This window comes from Propithecus coquereli, unplaced genomic scaffold (genome assembly GCF_000956105.1).
Source record: "Propithecus coquereli isolate 6110/MARCELLA unplaced genomic scaffold, Pcoq_1.0 Scaffold212, whole genome shotgun sequence".
In the NCBI taxonomy this organism is placed as follows: domain Eukaryota; kingdom Metazoa; phylum Chordata; class Mammalia; order Primates; family Indriidae; genus Propithecus; species Propithecus coquereli.
Window position 1 is genome coordinate 1,453,285 of NW_012146301.1, and position 11,451 is coordinate 1,464,735.

Genomic DNA, 11,451 nt, shown 5'->3' on the forward strand with positions numbered 1-11,451 from the left:
TCCCTGGTCTCTATCCACTAGATGCCAGTAGTACCTCCCAATTGTGACAACCAAAAATAACTCCAGACCATGCCAAACTTCCACGGGGGGCGGGGGGGGGGGAGGCAGAGCTCAGGTGGTGATGTGCAGCGCTGTTTTCCCCGGGTGTTGGGGACCGTAGGTCTAGAACATTGCCAGTCATTGTGGCAGGAGAGGAGCTGGATGTAACATCCCTTACTGCTCCCTAACACTTCAACCTGGAAGTGACATATGCCACTTTGGCCTCCAACCCATTGGCCAGAAGTAGTCACATATCCCCCACGAGGGAACATGAAGCTATTTGGTGAGCAGTGTCACTTTCAAGGCTTTCTGAGGACCTAGAACATATAATTTTACTTGTTTTAAGAGAGAAAATACAGTGATGAAGAGTACAAGTGCTGGAGCCAGAGTGCACATGGAGAGCCTGGCTCCCCCACTGACTAGCTGTGTGACCTTGGGCAAGTTACTCAACCTCTCTGGAGCATAGTTTTATCATCTGTAAGATGAGGATAATAAATAGAACAAGGCTTAAAGGATAATTGTGAATTTTAAATGAGTTTATACATGTAAAGTGCATAGACCACTATGCTATGTAATTGTTAGCAAGTATTTATTATTGTTGTTATAACTTTAATCTGCTGACTTCTGGTACAGCATCCTAAAGGAAGGCTAAAGTTTCTGACTCTAGTTAAGGGCCTCATAGGGAAAGAGGTTGTAATAATTTAGGTGTGCAATGGCCAACGTCCAGACTAGGATGATGATACTGGGCAAAGAAAAGGTGGGAAAGAGAGTGTGCAAGAGGAAAAAACCCAAGCCCAGATTTGTTCACCATCCAAATGCGATGGTTGAGCAGAGGATGGTTGGGTGTGGTTGACAGGGAATGCAAGTAGAGTTTGTAGAGAAATTAGGGTGCGCTGAACAGAGAAAGATGAGGAGCTGAAGTTCAGATGTGTTTTTGGGGAGTTGTCCAAGGCACAGGCGGCCATGGGAAAGGGAAGAATGGAGTCGCCCCTTACTGAGCATGTTTCAGGTGGTGGCATCTGAATGGTTTGGATTTCAATCTCAGCCCTAGCCTGCCATGTGGCCTTGGTGCTCTAGTTTCCTCATCAGCAAAATGGGGACAATAATGTGACAATCGTACCCTCTCTTAAGGTAATGAGGATTGGAGGGCATAATGCCTGTGCAGTGCTTGGAAAGTGGCATGTAGTAAATGATCAATAATGTTCATTTTTAGTTCATTAAGACTTTAATTGAGTAGCCTTTTGGGTGTTGTTTTTTAAGCAGTTTTTCTCAGTTTAATATAAATTTTCCATTGGTAGTAGTCTACAGGGAGGAGTCTACTTACGTAGTCCTCCCTGAGTTAAAAAGAATGAGCCTGTCACTGGGTCACTTTTAATATCCATGCTTTTCATTTTCTTGTTCTTCACCCAAATAGTCAATGAACAAATATTTTTAGCTTTGCAGAGAATAACAAGTTACAATGGGTTGAAAAGTCACCAAAATAGACCATTTTAAGGGCTAATTTAAGATCAGTGCTTCCCCTTTTAAAATGGCACACCACCTTGTAGTCATTGGCAGGAGCCACTGCACTTGCCTCTTGAAATACAGAATTATTTTTGTATCTGTTAAATGCACTTGTTAGCTAATTAGCTCTCTCCTTCAATATGTCTAATTTAAATTGCAGGGCCCTCAAGAGCATATATTCTACATTGTGTACCTGTGTTCAGTTACTCATGTGCTCTAGCATATGTAGTTAAGCATTTAGGGTACTTTTTATTTCACTGAGAATTTAAAAACTTCACAGATATTTCAGTAGGGTTTTAGAATTTTGCTAGTAATAGTACAAAACATGTATTGTTGAATTAAATGGATATTTGAGAACCTTCTATGTGCCAGGCTCTGTGCTAGGTGCTGTGTATGTTAACAGATGAGGTCCTCGTCCTCATGGTGCTTACAGCCTGGCTGAGTTTATAATTGACCTATTGTTGGGTTATTTGTCCTACTTTTGGATTATATGGCCTGCTAGCATATAATAAAGTGGTTAAGCCTTCCAATACCTTTTCAGGGTCCACATGATTCAGTTCTGTCTTCTTTATGGCTAGGATACCAAGTTAGGGTTACGTTCCTGATGATGCTGTTAATTTACCAGGTGCCTTTTATGAACTTAGGTTTCTTTATAAACTGCAGGTGATACTGTCTGCTCATCCTGTTTTGTGAAAAGGAAGACATTGTATAATATAGACTATTTTGTAAATTATTGAGATCTTCAAATATACCTGCTGCCATTTCTAACATTTACTATTCTGTACTATGAATGGTCAGTGAAATGCGCAGCAAAGGCCTTTTGAAGGAGAATGATTTGCCGAGTTTGACTGGAGTAGAGAGTTTTTTAAAAATACTAGTCAGAGTTAGGTTTAGAGTTTACCTTTTTGGCCGTATGGCTACTGATGACTAGATAAAATTATTTCTATGGATTTGTGATACAGTAGAAGGAAGAGGCAGAAAACTAAACAGATGAAAGAATGTTATCCCTTTACAAATGCTATGAGTATTTACTTTCTTGTTTGAAGGATCCTGAGAGTTGACCCCATTCACACAGAGAAGACTCTCATCTGCTATGAGGCAGCACGTTGGCTCACACATCCCATGGAGTCTGTGCTCCAAAGTAGTCATAGAACTAGGGCACCATAGAGAGGCTCTGAGATTAAGGAAGCTTTGTTTCTGGTTTTCCTTTAGTAGCCTTCACAGTGGTTTTTCTTTACAGATCCAACTCAAATGACTGCCGAAGTGCCACCTTGCATAAAATTTAGTGTTTTGCCCTTTCTTCTCCTTCACCTGGGAAAGTTTATAGATAGAGTGAAGAAGGCAAGGCACTAGATTCTGACTTTCATCTATGTGGTCTCACCTGTCTCTATAAGGTATTACAAAAACCAATAAATGCTGTTGAATCAACCATTACGATTAATTTTCTTACAGGGTGAAAGTTGAACATGAGTAAGATAAGAATTTAAAAGAAAATAAATCCAGAGCATAAAGTCCAGGAAAAATTCAAAATATAATTCATGATAGATCATTTTGTTTCTTTGTCTCCTATTACCAAAATTATTATCATTGCCAACAGAAATTCTGTATTGGGGTAATTTTGTGGGTAAAACAAATTTGAGCTGGCAGACAGGTTGACTACTTGCAAAGGTAAGCTACTCATACTAAGGTACTCATTTGAGCAAGTATATAATGTTGTAAAGAATCCTGAGGACTTGTAAGTTTATAATTTTGCATTTTACTCCCTATCTTATTTAGGCAAGTAACAACTATATCCCTCACTGCTCATCATCCCCCCACCTCCCCTAAAAAGCTTTCTGAGAACCCAGACTATTGAAATACAGATACAAGGTGCTACTAACTTGAAGGGAAAAAGAGAAAATGATCCTCTAGAGATCCAAAGAAAACCAAGCATATGTGCATGTTTTTTATTCCCAAGAAGAATTTAGAAAGTAGACCCTCTTTCCAGTGGGGTAACTCCATACATGGTCCTTGTCATATTCATAAGCAGTGGCCCTGAAAGTCTATGCTGGCTGTTTGGGAGAAAGCTCGATGCTTTCGTTGCCTCAGTCATCATCATTTATAACATTGCTAATCTATCAGATCTATCTATTGCTGATTATATTCTCCCTGTAACTCCTGCTGATAGTGGACAGCATTGAGTAACAACATACTCATAATTTTGTAGCATCCTGGTCTTTATTCCAAAAGGTTCTCTGAAACAGTTTTATGACTCAGAACAAAACAAAAAACTGGTGTTACCAAGGGGATAAAATCAAAAGAGTAAAAGAAACATCGATTTAAGAAATACGTTACCAAAAAAATATGTTACAATATTAACATTTTTACACTGGCAATATACAATCTAATCAGTCTTTTTTCTTTTGCCAAACTATTGGCAGGAAATATTAATGATTAAGTTTTTTATTAAAATAAAATTTTTCTTTTTACATTGAGAGTTATTAAGATAGCCTCCCTATGATATATTACTTCGCTTACAAGTAGAACTTTGCTTTATGTTCTCTTGAGCTTACTTCCAAGTTGGAGGTGGGAAAGTGCCCAATGAAAGGAATTTAAAAGAATCTTAATTCAAGTTGAACAATCATTTTGCCTTATAAGAAAAGTCCTGCAAAATTTGTCATACAGTTTACTTTGCTATAAATCCAAGATAGAATCCTTTTTACTTTCCGTTTAAAGACTTGGAATGTATCATCATCTGCGTTTCTGTCATTTCACGTGAGTTTTCTTCGGGGGCTGACTTCACAGCACTGGAAATTGATACGCTGACTTGACGTTTCAGCATCTTCATAACCTTTCTCTTATACCCTTTACATGCAAAGAAATATATAAAAGGGTCCATGCAGCAATTGAAGTTCATCAGGCATACTGTAAAGTGCAGAGAAATCTGGAATGAATGTCTTTGGCTGCATACCACATCAGGAAAATGAAGCTTTTTAATCATATGTTGAATAATTGCAACATGGTAAGGTGTGAAACAGAGAACAAACACAACAATGATAAAAATGATTGTGTTGAGAGCCTTTTTGTTTACACCAGATTTCTCAGCTAGTGGATTTTGTTTGGCAGTTTTAAAGAGTTTGCAGCAGATTTGAGAGTAGCAGATGAGAATGATTAAGAGCGGAATCACATATCCTATGAAACATGCACCAAGCAGAATCCAGGGAAGAGATTTTGTTCCTTCAAAGTTTGGATATTCCATGCATGTAATCCGTTCAGCCTCCTGCTTTGACATAGGGTTGATGAGGAGTGGGAGTGTCTGAGCAAATACTAGAATCCAGACAAATATGCACACTCCTTTTGCATGTTCAATCCTTTTCATCTTGTTGTATCGTAGAGGGTGCACCACAGCAAAGAAGCGATCAATGCTCAGGCAGGTCATAAAGTTCACACCTGCATATGTGTTGATATAAAACACCAGAGCAGTTATCCTGCACAAAGCATCACCGATTCTCCAATCAAAACCCATGGCATAGTAGGCTATCCGCGTAGGCAATGCAGTGGTAAAAAGTATATCGGAAATCACCAAATTTGTTGAATAGAGGGTGGTAGAGTTGATTTTTTTCCTGTTTTGAACAATGACAACCAAGGCCAACAAGTTTCCCACAAGCCCAATGACGAAGACAAGGCTGTAATGCAGAGGCATTAATATCCTTGCTGTGTTGTGGTGTGCATAGAGATCACAGTCATCACCCCGAGGGGTTGTAGAGGGTGTAGTAAAATTGTCAGCCATTTTTATATCCATTGGTGGTGGCCAAGCTCTCTAGAAAAAAACAAAAAGGCCATTTAATTAAAAGCATATTCATCCAGTTTCATTACCCATCAGTTAAAAAAAAAAAAAGAAAAAGCACATTTAACTCAAAGCAATATAAAGTGTCTCTCATATATATAATTTTTAGTTATAATATTTATATAATTTTTCAAAATCTATGATATATAATATTGTTGCATATATGATAACAGGAAGAATAGAGAATAAAATGTATGGTTTTACTGTCATGATTTGGTGGCGTTGGCAAAGCCCCGGCAAAGGAAATCGAACCATCTAAATAGGGCAATTGCATTTTTTTGTGAAAAAGGAATGTAATAACTTTTTAGGCAGAAATTCCCCTTTCTTTTCTGAATCATTGTTTGGTTAAGAATAAAATTATGTAAAGCACCCCACATTTTAGACGGGTGCTAAACTTTGCTTTTAAATTGAATTTCAGTTGGACTTTTTTTTTTTTTTTTTGGGGGGGGCCAAGTGTATATCACTGCCAGGAAATGAAATCAGTCATACATTTATGTAGTGAAATATGAACTTACCACAGTGATCTGATTTGTGTTAACCTAAATGTATGAGAAATAAGGTTAGGCCATGTCAGGAACTGAAAGTTAGATTTTCTTTTAAAAAAGAGAAGCAGACGACCACGATAACCATGACTAAAATGACAAAAGGATAAAAAAGAAAATGAGAGAGAAAAAGACTTAAGCTACTTCAAGGCAAATTTTTAAATTTCTAAACTCTGTCGGTACCCCATGGATGCTTGCAGTTTACATTCCTGTGTTTGCACATAGTAGCAAGCATCACACACATGGTATTTTGTGCCCTGATTAGCCACTTAACATCTTCATATCAGTGTAATATTTATATTTGTCTTATGTAGATTTTATGTAGACATTTAATAGATGTTCTACAGTATTCCAGTGTGTTCATACATAATTTGCCTAGCTAGTGCCTTCATGAGCACTTGGATCCTTTCAAATTCCCTTCTTGTTATGTTATAATGTTAAGACAGAAATTTTGAGTCCTAAATTGAAAAATGAAAAACTACTACAGTAAAGCTCCATATGTGAGGGTGAACTTTGATGAAAGCAGGAAGAATAATAAATCCTGCGTGGTTATTTTTAGAAGAAAAATAATTTCTCTTATAGAACTGTCTATGCATAAATCTCATCTGGAAGTCATCAAAATTAAGGGAAACTTTCAACAGATGTGATGCTGCTGCTATATATTAAAGGAAAAAGACTATCTTTACCATGATGCAAAGCACTGTCTACAAATCTACTTCTCCATCTACTGTATTAAATGAATTGGGTCTCTGTAACTTTATTTTAATAACCTTAAATCAGTGATGGTCGCAGGCACTAAGGTTATCGGGGCATTGTGCTTCTGTTAGAGGTGTGCATTACATACACTGTTGAGATGTTAGTCATTACAGTTTGGAAATATAACCTAAAGCAAAAGACAGCAGAGATGGAAATAGAACATTTTATTACCCAAGGGAAGATCAGAAAGGAGACTATGGAAAAAAACAAAGAATTAGGATGGCAAGTAGGAAACACAAAATAAGAGGGTAGGAATGTGTCATAACAAACTTAAGTGGGTTGAACTTGTGTATTAAAAGAGACTGTCAGTTTAGATTTTTTTTTTTTAGAGACGGGGTCTCGCTCTGTTGCTCAGGCGGGAGTGCAGTGGTGCAATTATACCTCACTGCAGCCCCGAACTCTGGAGCTCAGGTGCTCCTCCCACCTCAGCCTTTGAAGTAGCTGGGACTGCAGTAGCTAGGACTACAGGTATGCGCCACCACATCTGGCCAATTTTTTAAAAAGATTTTTTGTAGAGGTGAGGTCTCACTCTGTTGACCAGGCTGGTCCCAAACGGTTTAAATTTTTAAAAAATCCTTTTGTATGCTGCTTAGATATAACTCAAAGTGATTCAGAAAGGTTGAAAAGAAATGGGAAAACCCATATACCAGGCAAATCCCAACCAATAAAAAGATAGAGTAGCAATGTTGACATCAGAAAAAATAGAATTCAAGGCAAATTCAATATTAATAGGAATAAAGATGGTCACTATAAAAGTTAAAAAAAAAAAACAGTACACAAAGAACACAAAAACGATCATAAAATATGCAGGTAACAGCAAAACTTGACAAAATTTGAAAGAGAAACCGGCAAATCCACAACCATGGAGATCATATACATTTCTATTGGAATATACCAGATAAAGAGATTAAAGACTTAGAAGATTTACACATCATGATTTGAAAGCTAATAGAATTTCTGCTGAAGGCACATGAGCATATCTGCAAATTTGACCACATGGTAGGTCATTAGAGAAGTCCCAGAACTTTCAGAAAATCATTATTTAGCAGACCACATTGCCTGACTACAGTGCAGCGAAATTAGAAATCAGTGATGAAAAGATAAGGATAAATTTGGAAACTAAAAAATATGTTTCTAAGGAACTCATGGGTTAAAGAAGAAATCACAGTGAAAATTTTGAAATGCTTAGAACTAAACAACAAAGAAATCTGTGTTCTAAATCTTCTTTCTTAGAACACGAATATCAGAATTAACTTTTTCCTTTTTTCGGAGACAGAGTCTTGCTCTGTTGCATGGGCTAGAGTGCAGTGGCGTTGTCATAGCTCACTGCAACCTCAAACTCCTGGGCTCAAGCCATCCTCCTGCCTCAGTCTCCGAAGTAGCTGGGACTACAGGCGTGCACCACCATGCCGGCTGAAGAGTTATAACTTTCTAATGAAATGGGGTTAGTGTTCCCTAAGCTATCCTTCATGCTCTACACACTGAGGGGCAGGAGTCAGGACGGTAGCCTTTGCCCTGACAGCACAGACAGTGACTGGGCTGCATGAAGTGTGGATCCTCATTCAGGTTGCACCCAAGGAGCAGGCTCTGTTGGCCTTCAAAACACCATTCTTGAAAATTAACCACATGGCAATATAATATATAATACTGTCCACCAAAACTGTAGGATATAGCTAAGGCATTAATCTGAGGTAGATGCAAAGCCTTGAATACATTTATTAAAAAAAGAAAAGATTGAAAATAAGTAAGTTAAATATATAGCTCAAGAAGCTAGAAAAGAACAATTTGTCCAAAGAAAATGGAAATAATAAAGATAATTGCAGGAAGTAATGAAATAGAAAACAAAAGACAAAAAACATAGACTTCATATTTTGTGCAGGGAAAAAATGGAGTGGTTCTTAAATAGGAAATCATGAAGATTGCATTGTGGAATAAAAGAAAACATTTTTTCCATTTGGCTGGGAAGGGCTTCATGTGAGAAGCAACTTTTCAGGAAGTGAGACTAGACACAAGGGAGAGGTGAAAATTCCAGGCAAGGTTTGCAGTTTAGGAACAGGCATCAAGAACTTCTTTTATTAATATTTTTCTAATCTCTGTGAATATGTTTCTTTTTTTCTGAAAAATATCAACATATGTTTTGAGGAGTATTTTGAAGCAATTTCGTGGGAATTGCCTTTACAATACATGGCAGATAAAAAAAAAAACTTTACTGTGGAGTCTGAGAATCTTCCATATGAATAATTATTATTGTAGAGATTAGGAAAGTGACACTAATGTAAGACTCAGAGAAGAAGGTGCCATTGCTTGCCAGTTTGTAAATGCACATCTGACTGCTTCACTGAATGAGATAGGCATCCAAGTAGAGCTAGAAGTAGCCAGGATTTCAGAACAGTTTAAGAGTATTTAACAGTGTTAACTATATAATTATAGTGTTGATTGCAAACAGTTCCTGTATCTCATTCGGGGATTGATTAAATATTTTATGATTTAGCCATACAGTGGAATTTAATGCAGCCACCAAAAATGGAAAAACATAGATGTTTATTCCTTGACAGGAAATTATGTTAAGTAGGGAAAGCAGATTATACATCTTGCCACTTTTTTGGGAAGAAAAACAAATACACACACACACACACACACACAGAAAGATGCCTGCATGGATATATATGCCAAAACATAATATCGTACAAGTGATTTTGGAGACAGGGTCCCACTCTGTTAGAGCAGGCTAGAGTGCAGTGGTATCATCATAGCTCACTGCAGCTTCAAACTCCTGGGCTCAATCCTCCTGCCTCAGCCTCCCCAGAAGCTGGAACTACAGGCACAAACCATTGCACCCAGCTATTTTTTCTATTTTTAGTAGAGATGGAGTCTCACTCTTGCTCAGGGTGGTCTTAAACACCTCAATTCAAGTGATCCTCCTGCCTCGGCCTCCCAGAGCGCTAGGATTACAGGCATAGGCCACCATGTGCAGCCTATCCTAAATTTTTAACACTGAATATAAATTGCCTGAAATGAATAAATAGGTAAAATTTTTTTTAAATCTATGGAAAAGAATTTTAATTCAGCTCTTCTTGCAAAAACCTTGTCATCTAACATACTTTTCAAAGCTTGCTATTCAGTGTTCTTAATTCAGATTTATGCATTAACTTACTGGGTGCCTACCTTTAAATCTAGTCATATAGAAACCTCACAGCAGCCTGAGTCTTGCTATCCCCTACCTACTTTCCAGGTGAGGAAACTGAGGGTCCGAGAGGTTAAAGGTTATGCTGGATCCTTCTTTGTGATGACCCGGCTTCAGGTCTGCTCCTCTGCTAAGTCCTTTGCCGGGGCAGCTGTTTCATGCTGCCCTTGAAGAATTGAGGGTTTGTGGTTTCAAAGTGGTCTAGGCCTTAAGGGCCATTGTTACCTATAAATATAGACAGCACAGGCACACCACGGCCCAGGTGCTCCAGAGCAGAGGGACAACTCTTCCTAAGAGCAGGGGGTGCCCACTTCTAGGAGAGGTACCTTCCCAAGTGGGAAGCCACCTGTGGCCACACATCGTAGTACCCTGAGGGGAGGCCTGTTGAGGGGCCCTCTTACTGACCGCTGTTGTGCTGGAGTTGGCCAAAGAAGGGCACTTGCAGAATGTGGACATGTAACCGGGGTGACTCAGAAATGATCTTAGGTAAAGGAAACTCGAGGTTGTTTCAAAATATGCTCATTTTGGATATTTAGTAACCTCTTGAAGGTTGATTCCACTAGATAACTCTCGTATGTCACTTTAGCTCTTGCTTGTATCTATCCAGTGTTATTAATGCTGTAATGTTCTAATGCTGTAGTTTTAGCCAATTTTATGATCTCCAAATTGAGGTGAAAATCCTTTGAGGTACTTGAGTGTTGTTATTCCATTCTTATATCAGCCAATCCCAATTTATGATAATCTTCCTCAGAGATATTACTTTATACCCTCCTTCAATCATCTTATGAATTACTTTCCTGAAACTTGAATTAACTGCATTCTTTTATTCAGCAAAAATTGTTCTTAATGCTTCCATGTGCTAGATCCTGAGACTACAGAAATGATACCTTTTTATATTAGAGGATCTAGAAGTGAAATGTATAGCGTTGGGAATGTGCAATTATCTGAGTGAAGTGTTATCTCACAATTCTTTGCTGTGTCCTTTCTCATACATACGAGTATTCTTCTAGCTCTTTGCATTACAGTACACCTGTATCAGCCTTTGGATTATAAATTCCTCTTTTAATCATTTTTTTAGGTATAACTTTAAATTATTGAAGGTATTTTAAGTATTTTATATTTTATTTCCAGAAATTCTACCTGATTCTTTTTCAAAATTTCTTGAACACTTATGAAAGTCACCTTATTCATGCTTTTAATTCACTCTTTTATTTTCTTAAAACACAATATATATATACTTGTTTTTGGACCTCTTAGTTCTGGTATCTAAAATCTTTGCATATCTATTTCTGCTATTTATTACTGCTGCTGACACTAACTCATGGTAACTTATTTTTATGTGTATATTTGTGTGTGTGTGGTGCGTGTATGTGTTTTATAAATTCAATGTTCATTTTGTTTCCTTAGAAAGGTTCTGTGTTCACATCTGTCAGGGAAGTAGTGACCATACCACCCAGGACCACTTTTAAACTATTTTAAGCTTAGGATTCTTCAGCTCTGAATTGGTAATTTGGAGCTCCAAATCTGCAAGAAGACTGACTTGTAATTACAGATTCCCAGGAGAGGCACCCCTCCCCCTTTATTCGTAGTTGAAGCTTAGA

General features: G+C 37.8%; 2 protein-coding genes across 2 annotated transcripts in view; one reads left to right on the forward strand and one right to left on the reverse strand.

Annotated features, from left to right (window-relative positions):
- Positions 1 to 11,451, forward strand: part of UBAC2 (UBA domain containing 2) — a 175,336-nt gene that overhangs the window by 81,678 nt on the left and 82,207 nt on the right. The window lies entirely within an intron of this gene.
- The window catches only part of GPR183 (G protein-coupled receptor 183), a 13,605-nt gene continuing 6,222 nt past the window's right edge, over positions 4,069 to 11,451 (reverse strand). Inside the window, exon 2 of the mRNA XM_012644451.1 lies at positions 4,069 to 5,341. Within this exon, the coding sequence (XP_012499905.1) occupies positions 4,241 to 5,323 (1,083 nt within the window). The 5' untranslated portion in view covers positions 5,324 to 5,341 and the 3' untranslated portion in view covers positions 4,069 to 4,240. The remainder of the gene's footprint in view (positions 5,342 to 11,451) is intronic.